Source organism: Nerophis lumbriciformis, linkage group LG13 (genome assembly GCF_033978685.3).
Source record: "Nerophis lumbriciformis linkage group LG13, RoL_Nlum_v2.1, whole genome shotgun sequence".
Taxonomy (NCBI): Eukaryota; Metazoa; Chordata; class Actinopteri; order Syngnathiformes; family Syngnathidae; genus Nerophis; species Nerophis lumbriciformis.
Genome location: NC_084560.2, coordinates 34,186,542 through 34,210,014, shown reverse-complemented (window position 1 = coordinate 34,210,014; position 23,473 = coordinate 34,186,542). Strand labels below are relative to the sequence as shown.

Genomic DNA, 23,473 nt, shown 5'->3' with positions numbered 1-23,473 from the left:
AAATTTTTTTAACCCAATGCGGCCCCCGAGTCAAAAAGTTTGGGGACCCCTGATTTACAGTCTTCTAATACTACTAAAGCAGCCATTGTTTGTAACTGGATTGTCTACACCACATTGCACACACTTTTATAATCACTCATGTAATTGTAGATACGTAAGTACATTAGTTGTGCATCACTGTCAATGACCTCTGCCATAATTACTGTGGTTTGTTGGTTAATTAGCAGCCTTATCAAGATGTGACAGTCGGAAACAATCTACTAATAAAAGTTTCCATCAATCAATCAATCAAGACGGTAAGCTGGAGGACAACACAACACGAGAGACAGTGAACACGACGGGAAGGGAACACAGGCAGAGAGACAAGCACATGCGAGAAAAGCTGGAGACGTGTGGGCTTACTGTACTAGGTACGAGAAGCTACGTTCTGGCACCGGATCTCAAGCTGCGCTGGCTTATGAAGGCTGGTTGCTCATCCCAGCTCATTTTTATTATAAAAGAGTTTTAATTTTTTTTTTTTACATATAGTATATTTTTTGATCGGCTACCCAAGATCTGGTACCCTTGGAAGAGCAATAAATTCCATCTGTACAACCTAACTCAAAACATAATGGGTATGTTTTGAATACATTAGAGAAAATGTTCAAAATGAGACAAATACGTGTTTGGATATTTTTATTTCTACTACTTTACCTTACGTTTACATTACAAGGCTAAACTCTGTGTGTATGTTGGCGTACCCACCTCCACCCACAGAGACAAAAAGAGTAGATGAACGCAAACCATCTTGAGGCCTGTTGGGAAGCGACAGATGAATCAAACAACATGAATAATTGTGTTTATCCTTCGATTATTTACTTTTTATGTGTTTGTTGCGGTTTGTTTGTCTCTCTGTTTGTTAGCAGCATGTCTCAAAAAGGGGTTAACGGTCTTTGATGTGACTTTCAGAAAATATCAGAAAGTGGATGACGCACATGTGATGAGACTTTGGGGGTGATCCGGATCAATGTCTGGATTCAGGATTTTTTGAAGGATTCTTTACTATTACGAGATAGGTCCTGGTGGAGGTCCATGCCACTTTTTCGTGCATCTTCACCCTTTGTACATAAGGCCCCAGGACTTGATGAGTGGGTTGACATCCATACTGTCTCGTGGGCTCCTCAGCGAGGAGACTCCTAGGTCCTTGGGTCTGTGACCTGGGTCTGTGTTGGCTCCTTAAGATAGTGTATTTTCTTACATGGCTCCTCCTCACTAACCCATATACAGGTGAAATACAAAAAATGTGAATATCTTGCAAAGGTTAGTTTATTCCTACAACTAGGTTTACTAGGTGAAACTAATAAATGACATAGGCTCATAACATACAACTAATGTGTGTGAGCGCGTGTATACGCACAAAGAAAATTGTTATGACTAACGTCCATTATTAGAAGAATGTATATTTTGTATATGTTGATTGCATACAAACACAAAAGTACATGTCAGTATAGTTTAAGGTGCAGAAGATATAAACAGTTACAAAATATACAATTTATTTTAAATGATTTATCAATGATAATGGTTTAATTTGATTAAAATGTACTTTACAAAAGTTACGTTAAAGCACAACTCATATTTATATATACAGAATTGAATATGAAGAAGTAGGTAGAAGCAGAGCTTATTTAATCCTTCACTATCTTTACTCGTTGTGTTAAAACATTACCATTTTATGATAGTGCGAGGAAAGAATTGAGAATGTGTGACAATACATGTATTGCTTATGCAGTGGTAAAGGTAATAAAAAATAATAGATACAATACATAAATATATTTGTAGACAATTACCAAAAAAATATGCCCACATAGGTCAATTTAATGGGGAAAAATGAGATTAGAGGCAAGGCAAGGGCAAGTTTATTTATGAAACACAATTCTTAACAAGGCAATTCAAAATGCTTTAGAAAAAATAACAAGAAGGCAACAACTAAAGTGAAAAATATAATCATCATATAAAATAATCACAATTAAGATACAAATGTGAGTGTGGATAACATACTTTCAGTTGTCATATGCACAATTAAATAGGAGTGTTTTCAGCCTGAATTATAGATGCATTAAAAGTAAATAAGTACATATAATATTGATTGATATTAATATTGATAAAGCAATACAATTATTGATATAAAATGACATCAGACAGCTTGGCTTTTTGTTTCATTTTTCTTCCATTTATACATCTTATAAACACCATATGATAATGTGAATGACTTTTCTTAAAGAATCACTTGGGAAAATAAAGACTTCAATCCTATGTCTATGGGTGTTGTCACTCACCCGGGTCATTGTGTTCTCAGGGCATTCGATCGATCACAACTGGACTGTTTGGTTTGTCTTAGAAGACGTTTCCCCTCTCATCCAAGTTACGAACAAGTGTGATCATTTTCTTTAGTGCACCAGTTGATAAAACAATCTCTTGATGTGTTTCCAGATTTCTTTCATTTTCACTCCATAAATGATTGGATTAAACAGAGGATTATACACAAGTATTTGTACGGTCATTATTAAACGTACAATTTTTGGAAGATCTGACTCCAATCGAGCGATTATGACATCAAACAGACACAAACAAGAGAAGCTGAATAAAACCATCAGGTGAGGTAAACATGTCTCTGCCGCTTTTTTCCTGACTTCTGCACAACTGTAATATGTTATTATAAATATCTTTATGTACGTAAAAAGGATGAACATCACAGGAACAACAGCAAAACTCATCAATACAAACAAACCATAAAGGGTAACAAATGTTGATTTTACACAGTGAAGCTTAAGAATTGTGTTGTTACATAAAATACCTATTGTTGTATAGTCACAGAGTTTTTGTTTAGAAATAAATATAGTTAGCGGTACATCCACACATGCAGGTAGAAACCAGGCCAAAGTCAAGAGAACAATAACAGTTCTTTTTCCCATGATAGTTGGATAATGCAGAGGTTTGCAGATAGACACATACCTGTCATAAGACATGACTGACAGCAGTAAGAAATCTGAAACACCAAAAGAATAATAGAGAAAATATTGAAACATACAAGCAGAATGAACAGTGATCTGTTTTTGAGATAAAACATCAATGCAAAGTTTAGGGTAGATAACAGTGCTAAACAAAAGAGAGTTAAGTGACAAAGCAGCAATGAAAATGTACATAGGCTCATGAAGGTTCCTGTGGATCCAGATTAGACATATAATGGTGCAGTTAGTGCAGAGGATGAGAATATATAATGTCAACAAGATGACAAAGTAAATATATCTATACTTGTCCATTTCTACAAAGCCACCAAGAGTTATAAATGTTCCATTGAATTCAGCATCCATGACCCCAAACAGAAAAATAGTCAAATGTATTGAGAATTGTTCACCCTCCATGGATCTCATCAAGTCCTCCATCAAAAGATGCTGTCATGTCAACAAGCTCCTCCAAGTCTTCACGGTGATGTTGATGGAACTTGTTGTGAGCAGTCAATGCTGAGAAGAGTAAGAAGTCGTCCACCTTATAAGGATGACCCACAGGATGAAGACTGCCTGCGATTGGCCTCCAAGTCTAGAAGGCGTTCTCCTCTTTTACTTAGTAATCCTCCAAAGACTTTAATTTGTAACATGTGATGCAAACTTATGACCAATTCTGCATTTTCTTCTAAGAATACGGTTGTTTTCCTGGTCATTTGCAACCACACTGACCCCTGTACTGGGGACTAGAGGTTAGAAAATGTACGTTTGTAGAAACGTTGATCAGTACGTTAATAGTCATCATGTCAATAGTCATCAATATTGATCATGTCAGCATACTTGCCAACCTTGAGACCTCCAAATTAGAAAGACTGGGCGGGGTCGGGGTTAGGAGGGAGGAGTATATTTATAGCTAGAATTCACTGAAATTCAAGTATTTCATGCATATATATATATATATATATATATATATATATATATATATATATATATATATATATATATATATATATATATATATATATATATATATATATATATATATATATACTTGGCTTTCAGTGAATTCTAGCTATATATATATATTTATTTTATTATATATATATATATATATATATATATATATATATATATATACAGCTTGTCCCGTTCGGGGTTGCAGGGGGTCAATAAATTCTTGAATTTCAGTGTTCATTTATTTATAAATAAATAAATGAAACAATAAAACACATAACACTTCTCTACTCATTGTTGTATTTGAAAGTGCAATGCTTTGCAGCCAATAGCACAGCCTATGAAGGAGCATAGGTATGGGCAGCATCTGTGAAATTTATTTTGCAGGAAAGGAGTGAGTTTAGGGTTGAATTGTCCATCCTCGTTCTATTCTCTGTCACTATCTTTCTAACCATGCTCAACACCCTCTCTGATGACTTAATAATTATAATGAAATAATGGATTGGATTTTATATCGCGCTTTTCTATTATTAGATACTCAAAGCGCTCACAGAGAAGTGGGAACCCATCATTCTTTCACACCCGGTGGTGGTAAGCTACATTTGTAGCCACAGCTGCCCTGGGGTAGACTGATGGAAGCGAGGCTGCCAGTTTGCGCCTACTGCCCCTCCGACCACCACCTATCATTCATTCATCATTCATTCACCAGTGTGAGCGGCACCGGGGGAAAGGGTGAAGTGTCCTGCCCAAGGACACAACGGCAGCGATTTGGATGTCAAGAGGCGGGGAGCGAACCTGCAACCCTCAGGTTTCTGACACGGCCGCTCGACCTACTACGCCATACCGTCCCGACTTGCAAGCGTACTTCTTCTTCTTACTCGCCGTGACCATGACTGTCTCTTCTTCATTCTTCTGCTTCGTCTCCTTCTTGTTGTGTGTGCAGTTGTGCGATCTCCAAAAGCCTTAGATGTTATAAAGTGACTGGGCCTGGGCTGTTTATATGGAGAAAAAGCGGACGTGACGGAAGGCTGTCCTCACTCAGGTCCGCATGGACCTGAAGGGGGCGTGACTTGTTGTCCGGCTGGAAATTCGGGAGAATGGTTGTCCCGGGAGATTTTCGGGAGAGGCACTGAAATTTGGGGGTTGGCAAGTATGTATTAAAGTGGATGCATAGAAGAAGGTATAATTTTGACTCCATGCTGATTACATACAAACACAAAAGTACATGTCAGGATAGTTTATTAAAGGCCAATTGTTGCGTTTTGGACCAGTTGTTCCTCCCAGGGAATTCAAGTCACAATTCGCTCCCAAGCTCTTTATGACACTTAAAGCTGAGTTGAAAAACCACCAGAGACAGAATAGGTATTTTGTTGTATATTTTCAAAGCTTTGCCAATATACATTTTGAGACCAGTCTAACCCTAGAACATTCTATTGCGCCTCCCAAAATGGTCTGTCCTCCCAACGCCAAACCCCCGCCCCCCCCCCCTGTTTTCAAATATGACTAAGAAATGAAAGAAGTACAACTTAAATTCGGATATATGTAAGTCAATGCTGAGAAGAGTAAGAAGTCGTCCACCTTATAAGGATGACCCACAGGATGAAGACTGCCTGCGATTGGCCTCCAAGTTAAGAAGGCGTTCTCCTCTTTTACATAGTGATCCTCCAAAGACTTTAATTTGTAACATGTGATGCAAACTCATGACCAATCTTGCCTTTTCTTTTCGTGGTCAGCCGCAACCACACTGACCCCTGTACTGGGGACTAGAGGTTTGAAAAAATCATACTTGCCAATCCTCCCGAATTTTCCAGGAGACTCCCGAAATTCAGCGCCTCTCCCGAAAAGCTCCCGGGACAAATATTCTCCCGATTTTCAGCCGGAGCTGGAAGCCACGCCCCCTCCAGCTCCATGCGGACCTGAGTGAGGACAGCCTTTTTTCATGACGGGAGGACAACAAGGTGACAAGAACTAAATCATCCAGACTAGAGATACATTGTATTATTGTGTTTATTTTACCTAAAAATAAATATACTTATTAATTTAAAAAAAAAAACTAAATACATTTTTACTATATTTTGCTAAAAACATCAAAATTAATTGTATTTTTATTTGTATTTTTTTGTGACTCCTTATTACATCCAGCCATAGAATTATACATTAAAATAAACATATTTCAAATAATTGATTTTAAATTATCATAATAATTCATTTAAAATGACCATATTTAATTATTAAAATAATTGCTTGTTTATCAACAACTTTAGCATTTTATTCATTACATTTTGAAACTCTCAGAAGCCAAGTTATGTTATATTCCTTAATATGTATTTATGCAAGTTTGAAGTATCAATTATCTAAACACAGTTTTTGTTAGAATAATTGTTTGTAAGTTATCACAAAAGAAACATTATATTGCATTATGTTCCTGATGAGAAGATGAAGGCTGTATTTCGAGGCCTAACAAGAGGAGGAAGGCTCGTGAAGCGCCACTGTGATTTCAGCACGGACAGATGGCAGGATGTGCTCAACTCCCGGACGAACTCTCTTTGAAGTGTTAAACGAACTCTCTTTGAAGTAATTCACAAACTCTCTTCCAACTATTTGGTCAACGCTGTTTACGACCCGCTGCCCCCTTGAAGTCACTGTGGTCGGGAGACGGGAGGGGTTGTCCATTGTCCTCCAACACCTGCCCCAGCTGGATCCAGGAAGAGTCCAAGGCCGAGAGATCCTCTTCTTGGACTTCAAAGCGACTGAAAACAATGACTGTTTTACATACCTCCCAATTCCTGCTGTGACATATGTTGGTGCGTGAACATGGAACATCTGAATTAAAAGAGGAGACGAAGACCTTCTTCGTCAGAGCGTGCTAAGACACTGTAAGAGGTTACAGGTTGAAGCCGTCTCTCCTCAATTGAGTCCAAATTGAATTCTGTCTCTGTTTGATTCCTTGCCTTTTGTAATTGTGTAACAGATGTCCTGTATTTGAACGTGACATCAAATTGGTCCTTCGAGCCGGATTCCAACACGTCTGACGATTCCAGCATGAGTGAGTGAAACCAGAGGACCATGGCAACCAAATCCTGATTGAGGAACTGCTTTTTCTTCATTTCGGGCTGGAATTGAAAGACTGACGGAAAATCCGAGGACAACAGGAAGGAAGGCAGAGAGCAGTGAGTACGTTTTAAATTGACGAAGAAAGAAACGACTAAGAGAAAGCGTGTGACGAGGGTTACGACGCATAAACAAACCCTGTAAATCCTAGGCTCTAACAGGTAAAAAAGGCCAAAATCACTGCAGGACGTCGGTGTCCGCGAAAACTGAAATACCCGAAATAAAATAAAATTCTAAAACTGAAGAGGCCAATATACTGCAGGTAAACGGAACCGCGAAAACTGGAACCCGTAACATCCGTAAACAAATATACTAGGGGGAGGCGGAGCCTACAATAATTATTTGAAATATCCGTAAGCCATTATCCTGGGGTCGTCGGAGTCCAACAGACCTAAAATGGTCTATTCAGAATAAAAAACTGAATTTTGTCCGTAAAAACAATAACCTGGAGGGCGACGGAGTCCACATGTAATTTCCGTAGATCAATATACTGAAAGGTGTGAATGTGAGAGTGTGTGGGAGTAATCGCCATTAGGCTATCACTCCATATGAAAGTTGTGAGAAGTAAATAGTGGGTTATTGTGGATGCTCTAGGCAAGACACCTCCACTGGGGAACCATCTCCAGTAGAAGCGATGTGTACCACAATAATAAATTAAACCACTATCTTACAACAAAAACAAAAGTAATCCTTATAAGTTTCGGCTCTGTGGGGGGCGACGGATTACTCCAAATTCTCAAAATGGAAAGAGGGACACAAGGAAACGCAGATCTAATATGGTCTATTACAATCTATTTAAACCAAAATAGAAGACAACAACCACAACGTCAGCGGTTACATGTTGGCGTTGTAGCAGAGAAGGGCATTTTGCAAGAAACTGTCCTGAAAAAAATAAATAAATAAAAAAATTAACAATCAAAGTAACTCAGCATGACTGTTAAAAGACGACACCAATTAGTCATGTTGTCAGCGTATGCCATTGGTGGTAAGATCGCTGCAAATGTGTTTGTTTGTTTGTTTGTTTGTTTGTTAGTGTGTGTTTAAGTGTGTATCTTTCCAGGTACAAATTGTGTAAAAACCCCGGAGGTTCAAATAAAAATAAAAATAGGTTAAAGGAAAAAGCAAATAGGAGAATAATCTCAAAGTGCTAACGTGAGAGAAAAGTAAAAATAAATGAAGAAATGGGGAAAAATCAATAAGAATTAATGCAAAATGAAATAAACTAATGCGAAAGAGAGATAATGGGGGTATTGAAATAAGAGATGAAGAAAAGGTAGACTGAAGATATACATGTATGTTTGGATATATAAAGAGCGCTTTTATATATACAAATATATATATGTATAATTAAATAATGGAACAAATAAAAACCTAGATTAATAACTATAATAAGAGTTGAGAGGTATAGTATGATAAAATGATAAAGTGGGTTACATGGTTATTAGCTGAGGAAAGAAAAAAAAAAGAAAAAAAAGGAGAGAAGCTCAAGTGTTGCTGACCTTTGCCCTTAAGAGTGTACTCACGCACTTACACACCACCGTGTGTGTGTGTGTGTGTGTGGCGCAGTGGGGGAGGTGTGAAAGTGAATTTATTACATGTAAATTTAAAGTAGGTTTAACTTTGAAGTGTAGTATAACATTCTTAAGTTAGATTATGTTTTAGACATTTGCAACACCATACATCTGAGTGTTGAGCTAAGATAAGATAAGGACATAACATAAAATAAATAAGGAGGTATGGCAATCAGGAAAACTATCAGCTAGCGATAGACAACTGTTTGTTTTAAATATTGTTGAATAATAATTGCAAATAAAAAATATAAACAATGGGAAGAATGTAAATTCAGAGTTTAAAAGTATAGATTAAGTGGCATATAGACAGTTAAGTGAGTTTAAAACATTACTTAAAAATGCATAAAGTAATATGTATAACATTTGAATTAGGAGGAAAAATAACATTAGCGTTATTAATTAATTTACATAGTGAAAGACACAAAATAAGCAAAATAAAAGTACAATTATGCAAAAGAGAAGTAAAGAATCTAGGACGTTCTCTAAACAAAAATGGACGCACTATTGTGGAAAATAGAAAAACTAAGTACGACAAGTACAAAAACCACAAACAAAGAAGCAAATGATGTAATTTTTAGGATTAACTAATTATTGTAGAAGTTGAATACCAAATTATGCTGAAATAGTAGCTCCTTTAAGTAAATTAATGAAAAAATGTAATCATCTGTAGAGTAGAATTCAGAAGCTAAAGCAGCATTCTGTGAAATAAAAACAGAACAGAATGTGCGGTTGTTACAGCAGTGGTTCTCAAACTTTTTTTGTCATCCCCCACTTTGGACAAGGGGGAGTTTTCAAGCCCCACCTGCCCCCATCGCCCCAACAGAACGCTAATGCCAAGCTTAACATTTTCAAATTTATTGAACATCAAGTAACATCAAGTTGTATACATTCAAACTCAATAACATAAAATAACATCAAGTTCAATAATAAATAAAATAACTGTGCAGCTGTGGTATAACTTGCCCATCCATCCATCCATTTTCTACCGCCTATTCCCTTTGGGGTCGCGGGGGGCGCTGGAGCCTATCTCAGCTACAATCGGGCGGAAGGCGGGGTACACCCTGGACAAGTCGCCACCTCATCGCAGGGCCAACACAGATAGACAGACAACATTCACACTCACATTCACACACTAGGGACCATTTAGTGTTGCCAATCTACCTATCCCCAGGTGCATGTCTTTGGAGGTGGGAGGAAGCCGGAGTACCCGGAGGGAACCCACGCAGTCACGGGGAGGACATGAAAACTCCACACAGAAAGATCCCGAGCCCAGGATTGAACCCAAGACTACTCAGGACCTTCGTATTGTGAGGCAGATGCACTAACCCCTCTTCCACCGTGCTGCCTGGTATAACTTGCATCAAGTTCAATAATAAATAAAATAACTTGCATCAAGTTCAATGATAAATAAAACAAAAGTGTTATAACTTGTATCAAGTTCAATAATAAATCAAAAAGTGTTATAACTTGCATCAAGTTCAATAATAAATCAAATAAAAGTGTTGTAACTTGCATCAAGTTCAATAATAAATCAAATAAAAGTGTTATAACTTGCATCAAGTTCAATAATAAATCAAATAACTTGCATCAAGTTCAAAATAAATAAAATAAAAGTGCCACTTTGCAATCTTTGCAAAAAAAAAGGAGGAGCTATGCATTTGGCAAGACAGGGCAAGTGACAGCACTTTGCCCCGGGAGAGCCACCTTGCTTCACTGTGAAACACATACTTGCCAACCCTCCCGGATTTTCCGGGAGACTCCCGAAATTCAGCGCTTCTCCCGAAAACCTCCCGGGACAAATTTTCTCCCGAAAATCTCCCGAAATTCAGGCGTACCTGAGTGACGTGTCGACAGCATGTTTTCACGTCCGCTTTCCCACAATATAAACAGCGTGCCTGCCCAATCACGTTATAACTGTAGAATGATCGAGGGCGAGTTCTTGGTTTCTTATGTGGGTTTATTGTTAGACAGTTTAATTAACGTCCTCCCAGCACGGAAACAACACACAACAACAGCAGTCACGTTTTCGTCTACCGTAAAGCAGTTCGTCTGCCGTAAACAGCAATGTTGTGACACTCTTAAACAGGGCAATACTGCCATCTAATGTACATGCATATGTGACATTAACATCTAGGGCTTTTAGAGAGTGCAGTGCACAACTGTGCACACAACAAGGAGACGAAGCAGAATGCATCATCAGAGAGGGTGTTCAGCATGGTTAGAAAAATAATGACAGAGAATAGAACAAGGATGGACAATTCAACCCTTAACTCAACAATGAGTAGATGAGTGTTATGTGTGTGTATATGTGTAAATAAATGAACACTGAAATTCAAGTATTTCTCTTATATATATATATATATATATATATATATATATATATATATATATATATACAGCTAGAATTCACTGAAAGTCAAGTATTTCTTATATATATGTGTATATATATATATATATATATATATATATATATATATGTATATATATATATATATATATATATATATATATAGCTAGAATTCACTGAAAGTCAAGTATTTCTTATATATATATATATATATATATATATATATATATATATATATATATATATATATATATATATATATATATGTATATATATATATATATAAATATATATATATATATATATATATATATATATATATGTGTGTGTGTGTGTGTGTGTGTGTGTGTGTGTGTGTGTGTGTGTGTGTGTGTGTGTGTGTGTGTGTGTGTGTGTGTGTGTGTGTGTGTGTGAAATACTTGACTTGGTGAATTCTAGCTGTAAATATACTCCTCCCCTCTTAACCACGCCCCCACCCCGAACCACGCTCCCCACCCCCACCTCCCGAAATCGGAGGTCTCAAGGTTGGCAAGTATGGTGAAACAGCACGGCTGTATGATCAGCTCCCATTTCCTCACACAGTGTAGAGAACAGTCGTGCTTTCAGTGGTCGTGTTTTGATCAAATTTACCGCGCTCACATCTGTTAAAACCTCATTGAGTTCGGGGCTGAGCTGCCTTGACGCGAGTGCTTCCCGGTGAATGACACAGTGTGTCCAATGCGCATTTGGCGCAACCCTCTTTATTAGAGACTGCAGCTTGTTTCTTGACCCTGCCATGGTCATTGCGCCATCAGAGCAAAAGCCCACACAGTTTTCCCATTTAAGGTCGTGTTCTTTGAGGAAACTGTCCATTATCTTGAACAGCTCATCAGCAGAGGCTCTATTTTTGATGTATTTGCAAAACAGAAAATCCTCGCACAGTGACTCGCCATTCACAAAGCGGACGTATGCGATGAACAGGCAGTCTTTATTGCTGTCAGTAGCTTCGTCCACTTGTAAAGCAAAACGACTTTCTTTTCATTTGTCTCCGAGTTGTTCCTCAAGATCACTTGCAATGTCGCATATACGTCTCGCAACTGTGTCGTTTGACAGTGGGACAGCTTTTCATTTTGCTGCGCTTGTCTCGTCAAGTTTGTTCCGCTTAACCCCGCCCCCATTAGTTACTGTTGCTATGTCTGTCAAACTTTTGCTCCTACCTAGAAATTTAAAGCCTACAGGAAAAATAAGTAATTTACATTTATTTATATAGCGGATTTCACAGACAGAATCACAAAGTGATTTACAGTGTGTATAGAAAATGAAAGCATAGTAAAAAAAAAAAAAAAATCTAAAAAAAAAAAAATTAAAGTGAAATTCCCTCCCGTTCCTCGCGCCCCACCTGTCATGTCTCTATTCCCCACCAGTGGGGCGCGCCCCACACTTTGAGAAACGCTGTGTTACAGTAACGAACATTTTGAAAGCTATCAAATGACCATCAAATTGCTCAATGTAAGCGGCAGAACTAGAAGCACTAATAGAAGCATGTAAAGTAATGAAAGATCAAAAGGTCACAATATATATAAAGATAGCCAAAATATAGGAATGATAAAGTCAACAGGAAAATCTGTAACACATTGGAGAACTGATAAAAAAAATAAAAAAAAAGAGAGAGAAAAAAGAATTAATAGAAGCAGTACAGCTACCAGCAAAAATAGCAATATGCAAATGTGCAACACACACCAAAGGAACAGACACAGTATCAATAGGAAATGTGTTTGCTGATAAAACAGCAAAACAAGCAACAGAAAAGGAAATACATATTTCAAACTACAAACTAGCGCATGATATACTGAAAGATATGCAACAACAAAGTACTCCAAAAGAGAAAGATAAATGGATACACATTTGATTTTGATAATGAAGTGCATCCAAAGACTCATACATTTAAGCATATCAAGGATTCTTCCAATATTATACTGAGGAACAACTCGATGACGTAGGCATAGAAAATAAATTTTCTTTGATTCATTTTAATTGTAGAAGTCTACCAAAACACTTTTCTAAAATCAAAAATGTTTTGGAGTCGCTTAAAGGTAGATTTAAGGTAATTGCTTTATCTGAAACATGGATAAAGAAAGGCAAGGAGGTTGATCTGAAATTAAAGGACTATGATCCGTATGTCACTAGCAGAGACAATAGGACTGGCGGAGGGGTGGCCCTCTATGTATATAATGAACTAAATGCAGACCAGTTAAATGTATGATAATGGCCATACATGTGTTAATGGGGTGTGTAGCTGTTGAGATAGAATTAGAACAAAACAGAAACATTGTTGTTACATGTGTATATAGAAAACCAGGATCAAAAGTGGAAATCTTTTTAGAGGAAATGATTAATGGTCTAAATAAAAATAGGACTATCGTAATTTGTGGAGATTATAATATTGATCTTCTAAAGGTAGATTCACATAAACAAACATCAGATTTTGTAGAGATATTATATGAAAAAGGGCTGTACCCATTAATTACAAAGCCTAGTAGAATAACCACAACTAGTGCAACCTTAATAGACAAAATCTTTACAAATGTTTTAGGGATTCACATCACTACTGGGTTAGTGATAAATGACATAAGTGATCATCTGCCTATATTTGCAATATTTGACTATCAATTCCCTAAAAGAGCATATCATCAAATACTTAAGAGGAAAAGAAGTGTCAATCATATTAACAACTTCAGGTATGACCTATTAAAACAAGAGTGGGAAGAGGTGTATACAGACGATATAAACACGGTCTATGATTCTTTTCGTAAACATTATATTACTCTGTATAACAAGCATTGTCCTGAGGTTCCATGCAGATCTAAACAAAGGCAAAATAATGCACTTTGGATGATAAACAGTTTGAAAAATGCATGTAAAAAGAAAAATAGACTTTGTAAGGCGTTTATCAAATCAAGAACAGAGAATGCTGAAAAACGCTGTAAGAACTACAAAAACAAGTTGACCAATATATTGAGACAAGCAATGAAAGGAATACAAAGAAATTATGAGGATGATGTTGAACAAAAAAGACATCTATGTATGTCCAGACAATAAACCAATCTTACAAAGAAAAATCGGTATAAGTGAGCAGCAATATTGAGCCAAGGTTGAACTCATGGCTCAACAGGAGGGATATGAATGCCCTTATACAGAAGTACTATACTTCCTATAGTTTAATTCTTATAAAAAAAATTTGTATAAAACATCTATGCAATTAACTAAATAAGAGTGAAGGAAAACATTATTGTCTGGTCATAGTAGATGCATTTTCAAAGTAGTTAGAAATATTTCCTAAAGGAAAAGCAGATGTGCTGACAGTAGCAAAAGCATTATGCAAATATTTAGTAAAAATGTACATTAACATTACAAGTACAACAGGACTAACACCATTTGAAAGATAGTGGAAAGACCAACCTTGGTACACTTAGTACACTGTAAAAAGGTCATTTCTGTTGAATCATCCAATAAGGAAAGGGAAGCAAAGTCTGGTAATAGTGTGGACGCACACGATGACTAGGGTTTGAGCCAAACCACTGACCTTGGTAGAGGAGTGAATCAGCAGAAATGACACCCCAATGGCTCAGACGGTCCATAACATATGGGTTAACGATATTGGTACTGGTCGGCCCTGCCCCCTAATATGGTTCACTTGGGAATATGAGGAAAATGTAGAACTCAGGAAACAAAATGATACTGCACCCATAGTAAACCCAAACCACTGGCAGAATCAAGAAGTAAAATACACTCACAGGGGAGGTCGTATTAGAAGACGGGCAATGGGAGGATTCGGAGTAACCCCATTAGTGGAAAAAAAAAAAATGCCAGAAAACCCATGCCAGAAAAACAGTAATGGGAAAAAGTATTTGGGATTGTATTTAAAAAGGTCATATAATGGAAAAAAAGTATTTGGAATTGTATTTGTGTTATCAAAGGGACATGTTAACTAGCACACTACAAATTCCACTGTGACAAAGTTGTAAGCATACCATTTGATGGTGTGTCAAAGTTAGTTAATAATTGGTTCCTGTTTTGGTAATTAATTTGTTCCTTATGGCGGAGCAAGTGGGAAAGGCTACAAAAACTGATTGTGTTGTATGTATAAGCCCAGACAATTACTCAAGATGAGTCAAAAAAAAAGTTGAATTGAAGTAATGAGCAAAACAAAATTGACCCTGTAGCTAAAGAGACAAAACAGAAACCAATATTTGATAAATATGTGAAAAAAGCTAATTATACCTGCATTAACATGCAAGACTCTGTACAACAGTTAGGAAACGTATCATCAGATAACTGCATACACATAGTAAAAGTATCAATATTTGTACAAGAATTGTTAACACGCCTGAACAGTTTGATATCTGAACATTGGAAAATAATTAGACATGATGTAAACTGGCAAAGTGTTGTAGATCCAACTTATATTGATGGGTGTCCAAGAGGTGTATCTGACGACTATAAATTGGTAAATCAAGTTGCAGCTGAATTTGAATCATCCGTCTACTGGTGGTGTACGATTAACAAGAATGTTGACAGAATAAACTATGTCCACTACAATGTACAGAGATTGGGAAATTGGACACAGGCCGGACTTGAAGCAGTCGCTGATCAACGCCGCCACCTTCCTTATGGCCTTTCAAAACCGTATGGCGCTAGACATGTTGTTAGCGGAAAGAGGGGGTGTGTGCGCAATATTTGGTGAACAGTGTTGCACGTTCATACCAAACAACACCGACGCAGAAGGTAGCCTGACCAAAGCACTGGAAGGCCTTCGCACCCTCAACGGTAAAATGAAAGAGTACTCAGGCATAGATACATCTATGTGGGATGGGTGGATGGACGGTTTCGGCAAATGCAAGTCTTTGGTATCCTCAATTCTAGTATCTATGGCCGTGTTTGTAGCAATACTGACGTTGTGTGGATGTTGTTGTATTCCCTGTCTGCGTTCTCTGCTTAACCGTCTGATTACCACAGCGATTAGCCCAGCAGATGATAAAGCTGTTCAGATGCACCTCCTGGCGGACGATAAGGAAGATGAATCTGATGATGGGGATACCTACCTGGATGGTGTTCCTGATCTGTTTCCAGACCCGAGTAACGATGAGAAAAATTGATGTTGAACTCTGAGTGTAAACATAACTTTGTCGTAAGGAAATTAACCATTAACTGAAAATTGCAAGAAGAAGTTATTAGGGATAAGGAGATTATGGGAAAGGTTTTGCGATAAACAGGGGTGAATTGTTAGAATAATTGTTTGTAAGTTATCACAAAAGAAACATTATATTGCATTATGTTCCTGATGAGAAGATGAAGGCTGTATTTCGAGGCCTAACAAGAGGAGGAAGGCTCGTGAAGCGCCACTGTGATTTCAGCACGAACAGATGGCAGGATGTGCTCAACTCCCGGACGAACTCTCTTTGAAGTGTTAAACGAACTCTCTTTGAAGTAATTCACAAACTCTCTTCCAACTATTTGGTCAACGCTGTTTACGACCCGCTGCCCCCTTGAAGTCACTGTGGTCGGGAGACGGGAGGGGTTGTCCATTGTCCTCCAACACCTGCCCCAGCTGGATCCAGGAAGAGCCCAAGGCCGAGAGATCCTCTTCTTGGACTTCAAAGCGACCGAAAACAATGACTGTTTTACATACCTCCCAATTCCGGCTGTGACATATGTTGGTGCGTGAACATGGAACATCTGAATTAAAAGAGGAGACGAAGACCTTCTTCGTCAGAGCGTGCTAAGACACTGTAAGAGGTTACAGGTTGAAGCCGTCTCTCCTCAATTGAGTCCAAATTGAATTCTGTCTCTGTTTGATTCCTTGCCTTTTGTCTTTTGTCCGGTTCACCGTGCGTGACTGCTCGCTGACTGCTCGCTGTTTCGAAAAAGCTAAGTATCGTTCTATTTGTGTGCTTTTAAATTGTTCTGCAGCTTTTTTTATTACTTTCTCAACATATTTAGTAGTACTATTTAACTTGCAAATCACCCGATCTCTGTCTCTCCACCCCTCCCGCAGCTAGCTAGCAGCTAGCTGCTAAGCTAACGAAGCTAGCGCGGAGAAAGGCGTCGCCGGGCGCCGGTCAGAAGGAGTCTACTCCTGCACACCGTGACCAGGACTTCTCGGAAGACAGCAGGAACTTCACTCGGTGACAGAAAACACCGTGAGTATGGCTTCCTGCGCGTCTTGCACCTTACTCACGGAGAGGCTGGCTCTGCTAGAGGGCCGTGTCCGCCAGTTAGAGCAGAGTAATCTCGTAACTTTAGATGTTGCGGACACATCTGCTAGCGTTAGCTGTAGCGAGCTAACTAGCCCAGCCTGTAGTAGTCCTAAGCGGCCTACAAGCTACGGTGTACCGGTTGAGACGCATAATAGATTTAGCTCTTTAGCTAGTCCTACACCCCAGTCTACCGGGCACCACACCTTAGTCATAGGGGACTCCATCACCCGAAACATAAAGCTTAGCAAACCAGCCACAATTAAGTGCATCCCGGGGGCCCGAGCACCTGACATAGAGGCTAATCTTAGGGAGCTAACTTGCAACAGGCCTAGTAAACACGTACGACAGGCTAATCGCACCACTAGTTATGCGAATATAGTTGTACACGTTGGCTCCAATGACACTAGAATGAGACAGTCAGAGATTACAAAGAGAAACATAGCCAGGACTTGTGATCTCGCTAGAAAGATGTCCAGGCATCGAGTAATTGTCTCTGGCCCCCTGCCTGCGAGAGGCAATGATGAGAGATATAGCAGATTAGTCTCGCTTAACAAGTGGCTGGCTAGCTTCTGTAGACAACAGGGACTAACGTTTATTGATAATTGGCCCCCTTTCTGGGGCAAACCAGGCTTGCTGATGAGGGACGGCCTTCACCCTAACCAGGAAGGCGCCATCATCCTGTCTAAGAATATAGACTACTGTTTAAGTCACATTTGACTAACTACACTAGAGCAAGCCCGGTCACAGGCAATTACAGAGCCTGCTAGTCCGGGTGAGGAGTCAGTTAAGCTAGAACTAGCCAGCACCAGGCTGGATAATTCCTGTACGCATAGCAATTTTCTTAGAATAACACACATCTCACATAATGTGTTTTCTGTTGTGAATGTGTCCGGGGTAGATATGCATTCTACTGAGGTGGCAAATCATGATGCGTTCAGTCGATCGCAGCATCAAGCAAACAATCTGAAAATTCCCGTCGTATCAATTCCTAGATATGGTCGAAACTATTTAAAGTGCACTACGTATAATAAACGCAACATTATTAATATTTCTACTACGGATAATTTAAACAAAAACTCGTCAAAACAGCCCAATACTTATAATATGGGCTTTTTAAACATAAGATCATTGTCTCCCAAAACGTTATTAGTTAATGAGGTCATTAGAGACAACAATCTTAACGTCATTGGTCTTAGCGAAACCTGGCTCAAACCAGACGAATTTTTTGCGCTAAATGAGGCATCTCCTCCTAACTATACGAATGCGCATATTGCCCGTCCCCTTAAAAGGGGTGGGGGGTCGCATTAATATACAATGAAAACTTTAACCTTACCCCTAACCTAAATAATAAATACAAATCGTTTGAGGTGCTTACTATGAGGTCTGTCGCACCGCTGCCTCTCGATATGGCTGTTATCTACCGCCCCCCAGGGCCCTACTCGGACTTTATTAATGAATTCTCAGAGTTCGTTGCTGATCTAGTGACGCACGCAGACAATATAATCATAATGGGGGACTTTAATATCCATATGAATACCCCATCGGACCCTCAGTGCGTGGCGCTCCAGACTATAATTGATAGCTGTGGTCTTACACAAATAATAAATGAACCTACGCATCGCAACGGCAATACGATAGATCTAGTGCTGGTCAGGGGTGTCACCACCTCCAAAGTTATGGTACTCCCGTATACTAAAGTAATGTCCGATCATTACCTTATAAAATTCGAAGTTCTGACTCATTGTCAACAAACTAATAATAATAATAACTGCTATAGCAGCCGCAACATTAATGCCGCCACAACGATGACTCTTGCTGACCTACTGCCTTCGGTAATGGCACCATTCCCAAATTATGTCGGCTCTATTGATAACCTCACTAACAACTTTGACAATGCCCTGCGCAAAACCATTGATAGTATAGCACCGCTAAAACAAAAAAGGGCCCCTAAAAGGCGCACCCCATGGTTTACAGAGGAAACCAGAGCTCATAAATTATCATGTAGAAAGTTGGAACGCAAATGGCGCGCGACCAAGCTTGAGGTTTTCCATCAAGCATGGAGTGATAGTTTAATATCGTATAAACGCATGCTTACCTTAGCTAAAGCTAAATATTACTCAAATCTCATCCGCCTCAACAAAAACAACCCTAAATTTTTGTTTAGTACAGTAGCATCGCTAACCCAACAAGGGACTCCTCCCAATAGCTCCACCCACTCGGCAGATGACTTTATGAATTTCTTTAATAAGAAAATTGAACTCATTAGAAAGGAGATTAAAGACAACGCATCCCAGCTACAACTGGGTTCTATGAACACAGATACAACTGTATCTACGACGGATACTGCAATACAAAATAGTCTCTCTCTTTTTGATGAAATAACATTAGAGGAACTATTACAGCGTGTAAGTGGGATAAAACAAACAACATGTTTACTTGACCCACTTCCTGGGAAACTTATCAAGGAGCTTTTTGTATTATTAGGTCCATCAGTGCTAAATATTATAAACTTATCACTTTCCTCTGGCACTGTTCCCCTAGCATTCAAGAAAGCGGTTATTCATCCTCTGCTCAAAAGACCTAACCTTGATCCTGACCTCATGGTAAACTACCGACCGGTGTCCCACCTTCCCTTTATTTCGAAAATCCTCGAAAAAATTGTCGCACAGCAGCTAAATGAACACTTAGTGTCTAACAATCTCTGTGAACCTTTTCAATCCGGTTTCAGGGCAAATCACTCTACGGAGACAGCCCTCGCAAAAATGACTAATGATCTATTGCTAACGATGGATTCTGATGCGTCATCTATGTTGCTGCTTCTTGATCTTAGCGCTGCTTTCGATACCGTCGATCATAATATTTTATTAGAGCGTATCAAAACACGTATTGGTATGTCAGACTTAGCTTTGTCGTGGTTTAACTCTTATCTTACTGACAGGATGCAATGCGTCTCCCATAATAATGTGACCTCTGACTATGTTAAGGTAACGTGCGGAGTTCCTCAGGGTTCGGTTCTTGGCCCTGCACTCTTTAGTATTTACATGCTGCCGCTAGGCGACATCATACGCAAATACGGTGTTAGCTTTCATTGCTATGCTGATGACACCCAACTCTACATGCCCCTAAAGCTGACCAACACGCCGGATTGTAGTCAGCTGGAGGCGTGTCTTAATGAAATTAAACATTGGATGTCCGCTAACTTCTTGCAACTCAACGCCAAGAAAACGGAAATGCTGATTATCGGTCCTGCTAAACACCGACATTTATTTAATAATACCACCTTAACATTTGACAACCAAACAATTACACAAGGCGAATCAGTAAAGAATCTGGGTATTATCTTCGACCCAACTCTCTCGTTTGAATCACACATTAAGAGTGTTACTAAAACGGCCTTCTTTCATCTCCGTAATATCGCTAAAATTCGTTCTATTTTATCCACTAGCGACGCTGAGATCATTATTCATGCGTTCGTTACGTCTCGTCTCGACTACTGTAACGTATTATTTTCGGGTCTCCCTATGTCTAGCATTAAAAAATTACAGTTGGTACAAAATGTGGCTGCTAGACTTTTGACAAGAACAAGAAAGTTTGATCATATTACGCCTATACTGGCTCACCTGCACTGGCTTCCTGTGCACTTAAGAAGTGACTTTAAGGTTTTACTACTTACGTATAAAATACTACACGGTCTAGCTCCGTCCTATCTTGTCGATTGTATTGTACCATATGTCCCGGCAAGAAATCTGCGTTCAAAGAACTCCGGCTTATTAGTGATTCCCAGAGCCCAAAAAAAGTCTGCGGGCTATAGAGCGTTTTCTATTCGGGCTCCAGTACTATGGAATGCCCTCCCGGTAACAATTAGAGATGCTACCTCAGTAGAAGCATTTAAGTCCCATCTTAAAACTCATTTGTATACTCTAGCCTTTAAATAGCCCCCCTGTTGGACCAGTTGATCTGCCGTTTCTTTTCTTTTCTCCTCTGCTCCCCTTTTCCTTGAGGGGGGGGGGCACAGGTCCGGTGGCCATGGATGAAGTGCTGGCTGTCCAGAGTCGGGACCCGGGGTGGACCGCTCGCCTGTGCATCGGCTGGGAACATTTCTACGCTGCTGACCCGTCTCCGCTTGGGATGGTGTCCTGCTGGCCCCACTATGGACTGGACTCTTACTATTATGTTGGATCCACTATGGACTGGACTCTCACAATATTATGTCAGACCCACTCGACATCCATTGCTTTCGGTCTCCCCTAGAGGGGGGGGGTTACCCACATATGCGGTCCTCTCCAAGGTTTCTCATAGTCATTCACATCGACGTCCCACTGGGGTGAGTTTTTCCTTGCCCGTATGTGGGCTTTGTACCGAGGATGTCGTTGTGGCTTGTGCAGCCCTTTGAGACACTTGTGATTTAGGGCTATATAAATAAAGATTGATTGATTGATTGATTGATTGATTGTGTAACAGATGTCCTGTGTTTGAACGTGACAGTTTTGTTTGCATATTTTCAGGATGTAGATATATATATCTACATATATATATATATATATATATATATATATATATATATATATATATATATATATATATATATATATATATATATATATATATATGTATGAAATACTTGACTTGGTGAATTCTAGCTGTCAATATACTCCTCCCCTCTTAACCACGCCCCCAACCACGCCCCGCCCCCACCCCCCACCCCCCACCTCCCGAAATCGGAGGTCTCAAGGTTGGCAAGTATGGAAAAAGTAGAAACGTTGATTAGTATGTTCATAGTCATCATGTCAATAGTCATCAATATTGATCATGTCAGTGATAAGTTAACATAAACAATGGTAGATAACATAAAGATTATTATCTGTTTCACTTAGCTTCTCTAATGTGAAATTAGACATTGTAGAATGCTAAAAAAAAAACTGGAGAAACGCTCACCAACATTGCCGCATACTCGGTCCAGTATTGAAAACAAGGAAACCAACTGAGGCTAGAAAAACTGTTTTTGAGGTGAGAGATTAAGTTCAAATATAAATGTATGTATAAATGCTTTAAATTACCCCGAACTTACGCCGATAAGTTGGTGACTTTTTAGTTCAGAAAAACACAGTAGACCAAGGCCCTTATGTGTTAAGGGTGCCTCTACACTAAGCCAGCTAAGGTTATACAGGATATAACCCACCTAACCTTATCCCTATACACAAAAACAATGCCATCGTTTAAGACCCCCTCCCCCCTCTGTCCACCGGCGCAACGCGATCTAGTACGCATGCGCGGAAAATGGCAGACGCGCATATATTTCGTCATAGTCACCGCTGACCTGGAAGTGTATCCTTACCCGGCAGACTAGTATGTGAAATACTTCAATGTAGCCTATTGCCACATTTCTTTGAACAGAAAACCTTGCTTGCCTCACCATCAGCAGCTGTTAGACTAGCCCTATTGTACTGAATCACACCTGAGCCATCATAAGTGAATGAAATCTTTAATGGACGTGTGAAAGTAAACAATGTGATAAAGAACATTTACAACAATCAATCTAGGGATCTAGATATCTGGTCAGGAGACTCCTCACTCTTTTGCCTTCACCTTCATTGTCTATTCTTGCAATCTTGCCTGTGCTTGGAAGCTGAAATTGGCGGTCGTACTGTGATAAAAAAGGTTGCGTGTGCGTTGTATTACGTGGACGACGAGGGAAGACAGCAAATGCATTTGGACTGGCGAAGCAGTCTCTATCAGTTAGTGTCCGCGATGTATGTCGAGCGATTACTCAACGTCTAGTTTTGTACTCCATAACGACTGTGAAGCCATGAAGTGTCTACAAGGTATGTGTGTGGGGCGGGGGGGGGTTTGGTGGTAGCGGGGGTGTATTTTGTAGCGTACCGGAAGAGTTAGTGCTGCAAAGGATTCTGGGTATTTGTTCTGTTGTGTTTATGTTGTGTTACGGTGTGGATGTTCTCCCGAAATGTGTTTGTCATTCTTGTTTGGTGTGGATTCACAGTGTGGCGTATATTTCTAACAATGTTAAAGTTTTTTATACTGGCACTCTCAGTGTAACCTGTATCGCTGTTGATGAAGTATGCGTTGCATTCACTCGTGTGTGCGTACAGAAGCCTCACACGTCTTGTGAATGGGTCTAAACGATGTTAGAATGGATGAAAAGCGGACATGACGATAGCTCGTAGAGTACGTTAAAGGCAGTGCTTTTAAGGCACGGCCCCAAGACTGTGGTCCGGGTGGACTACAACATATAAGACTGATGAACAACTTCATTCG

At 39.3% G+C, this 23,473-nt stretch overlaps 1 protein-coding gene across 1 annotated transcript; it reads right to left on the bottom strand.

The window, feature by feature from the left end:
* Positions 1–2,426: 2,426 nt before the first annotated feature.
* On the bottom strand, positions 2,427–3,362 carry LOC133613152 (olfactory receptor 10J4-like). The gene has a single exon (XM_061970547.2). It carries the CDS (start codon positions 3,348–3,350, stop codon positions 2,427–2,429), a length of 924 nt encoding a protein of 307 aa, XP_061826531.2. The 5' UTR covers positions 3,351–3,362.
* Positions 3,363–23,473: the final 20,111 nt, after the last annotated feature.

What these genes read in the sequence shown, in the direction of transcription:
- LOC133613152 (XM_061970547.2), bottom strand. Translation starts at nt 3,350, where the DNA reads ATGGATGCTGAATTCAATGGAACATTTATAACTCTTGGTGGCTTTGTA.